Source organism: Gracilinanus agilis, unplaced genomic scaffold (assembly GCF_016433145.1).
Source record: "Gracilinanus agilis isolate LMUSP501 unplaced genomic scaffold, AgileGrace unplaced_scaffold46915, whole genome shotgun sequence".
Taxonomy (NCBI): Eukaryota; Metazoa; Chordata; class Mammalia; order Didelphimorphia; family Didelphidae; genus Gracilinanus; species Gracilinanus agilis.
In genome coordinates this window covers 6,399-8,732 of record NW_025381261.1, presented here as the reverse complement: position 1 = coordinate 8,732, position 2,334 = coordinate 6,399, and the positions used below count along the sequence as shown (strand labels likewise).

General features: G+C 40.7%; 1 protein-coding gene across 1 annotated transcript; it reads left to right on the top strand.

Moving 5' to 3' along the window:
- Positions 1 to 9: 9 nt before the first annotated feature.
- LOC123255454 (zinc finger protein OZF-like) lies at positions 10 to 1,673 on the top strand (the record flags this gene model as incomplete). The annotated part of the gene is made up of 1 exon (XM_044684245.1): positions 10 to 1,673. A coding segment is annotated over exon 1 (1,664 nt), but the record flags the coding sequence as incomplete, so codon positions are not given.
- Positions 1,674 to 2,334: the final 661 nt, after the last annotated feature.

Here is a 2,334-nt window from a genome sequence, read left to right as displayed (position 1 = left end):
TGTAAGAAAATGGCCCCAGGGAAGGAGTGTTCTCAGTATGCCAAATATAGAGAATCCTCCAGTGAACAGGTAGAGTTTATTGAGTCCCACGAGAAACCTCCCCAAGTAGAAGCCTATCAATGTACTCACTATGAGATGGTCTTCAGTCCCAGCTCAGAGCTCATTCAGCATCAGAAAAGTCATACTGGAGGAATTCTCTATATATGTAATGAAAATGGGAAGATGACCCCAAAGCCAAAGTTCACTGATCTACAGATACTTCACACCAGAAAGGAAGCTCTTGAATATGATGAGTGTGGAACAACCTGCACTGATCCCTCATCTCTTACTGACCACCCTCAGTTTCATAGTGGAAAGAAACCTAATGTGTGTGATCAGAGTAGGAATCCGTTTGGTTGGGACTCAAACCTTCTTAAACACCCAGAGATTTGTACTAGTGATGATCCTCTTAAATGTAATGAATGTGGAATGGCCTTTAGCAACTTCTCACATCTTATGGACCATCAGAGAACCCACAATAGAGAGAAACTTTATGAATGTAATCAATGTGGAAAGGCTTTCAGCACTATCCTCAGTCTTAGGTATCATCAGAAAATTCACACAGGAGAAAAACGTTATGAATGTAAACAGTGTAGAAAGACTTTCACATGCAGTGGCCATCTTGCTGCACATCAGAGAAGCCACAGTGGAAAGAAACTTTATGAATGTAATCTATGTGGAAAGGCTTTTAGACAAAGTCGCATTCTTGCTGAACATCAGAGAATCCACACTGGAGAGAAACCTTATAAATGTCATCATTGTGGAAAGGCTTTCACACAGAGTGACTCTCTTGCTAAACATCAGAGAATCCACACTGGAGAGAAACCTTATAAATGTAAACAGTGTGGAAACGCTTTCACACAGAGTGGCTCTCTTGCTGCACATCAGAGAATGCACACTGGAGAGAAACCTTATACATGTAATCAATGTGAAAAGGCTTTCAGAAGCATCCCTGCTCTTAGGTATCATGAGAAAATTCATACAGGAGAGAAACCTTACAAATGTAAACACTGTGGAAAGGCTTTCACATGGAGTGGCCATCTTGCTGCACATCAGAGGATCCACACTGGAGAGAAACCTTATAAATGTCATCAGTGTGGAAAGGCTTTCACACAGAGTGCCGCTCTTGCTAAACATCAGAGAATCCACACTGGAGAGAAACCTTATAAATGTAAACCATGTGGAAAGGCTTTCAGACAAAGTAGCATTCTTGCTGAACATCAGAAAATCCACACTGGAGAAAAACCTTATAAATGTCATCAATGTGGAAAGGCTTTTAGAACTAGCTCTCTTCTTAGTGTTCATCAGAGAATCCACACTGGAGAGAAACCTTACCAATGTGAAGAGTGTGGAAAGGCTTTCACACGGAGTGGCTCTCTTGCTAAACATCAGAGAATCCACACTGGAGAGAAACCTTATAAATGTAATCAATGTGAAAAGGCTTTCAGAAGCATTTGCACTCTTAGGTATCATGAGAAAATTCACACAGGAGAGAAACTTTACAAATGTAAAGAGTGTGGAAAGGCTTCTAGAACTTCCTCTCTTCTTAGTGTTCATCTGAGAATCCACACTGGAGAGAAACCTTATAAATGTAAACAGTGTGAAAAGGCTTTTAGAAGCATCCGCACTCTTAGGTATCATGAGGAAATTCACACAGGAGAGAAACCTTACAAATGTAAACACTGTGGAAAGGCTTTCACACGGAGTGGCCATCTTGCTGCACATCAGAGCATCCACACTGGAGAGAAACCTTATAAATGTCATCAATGTGGAAAGGCTTTTGGAACTAGCTCCCTTCTTAGTGTTCATCAGAGAATCCACACGGGAGAGAAACCTTATAAATGTAAACAGTGTGGAAAGACTTTCAGTTGGAGGGGCTCTCTTGCTCGACATGAGAGAATCCACACAGGAGAGAAACCTTACAATTGTAAAGAGTGTGGAAAGGCTTTCACACAGAGTGGCTCTCTTGTTGAACATCAGAGAATGCACACTGGAGAGAAACCTTATGAATGTAATCAATGTGAAAGGGCTTTCAGAACCATGTCCACTCTTAGGTATCATGAGAAAATTCATACAAGACAGAAACCTTAAAAATATGAACAGTGTGGAAAGGTTTTCACATATAGTGGTCATCTTGCTGTACATTAGAGAGTCCACCCTGGAGCGAAATCATAAAAATGTAAACAGTGTGAAAAGGCTTTCAATCAGAGTGGCTCTCTTGCTGAACACCAAAGAATCCACACTGGAGAGAAACCTTAAAAATTTAATCAAAATGGAAAGACCTTTAGAAACATT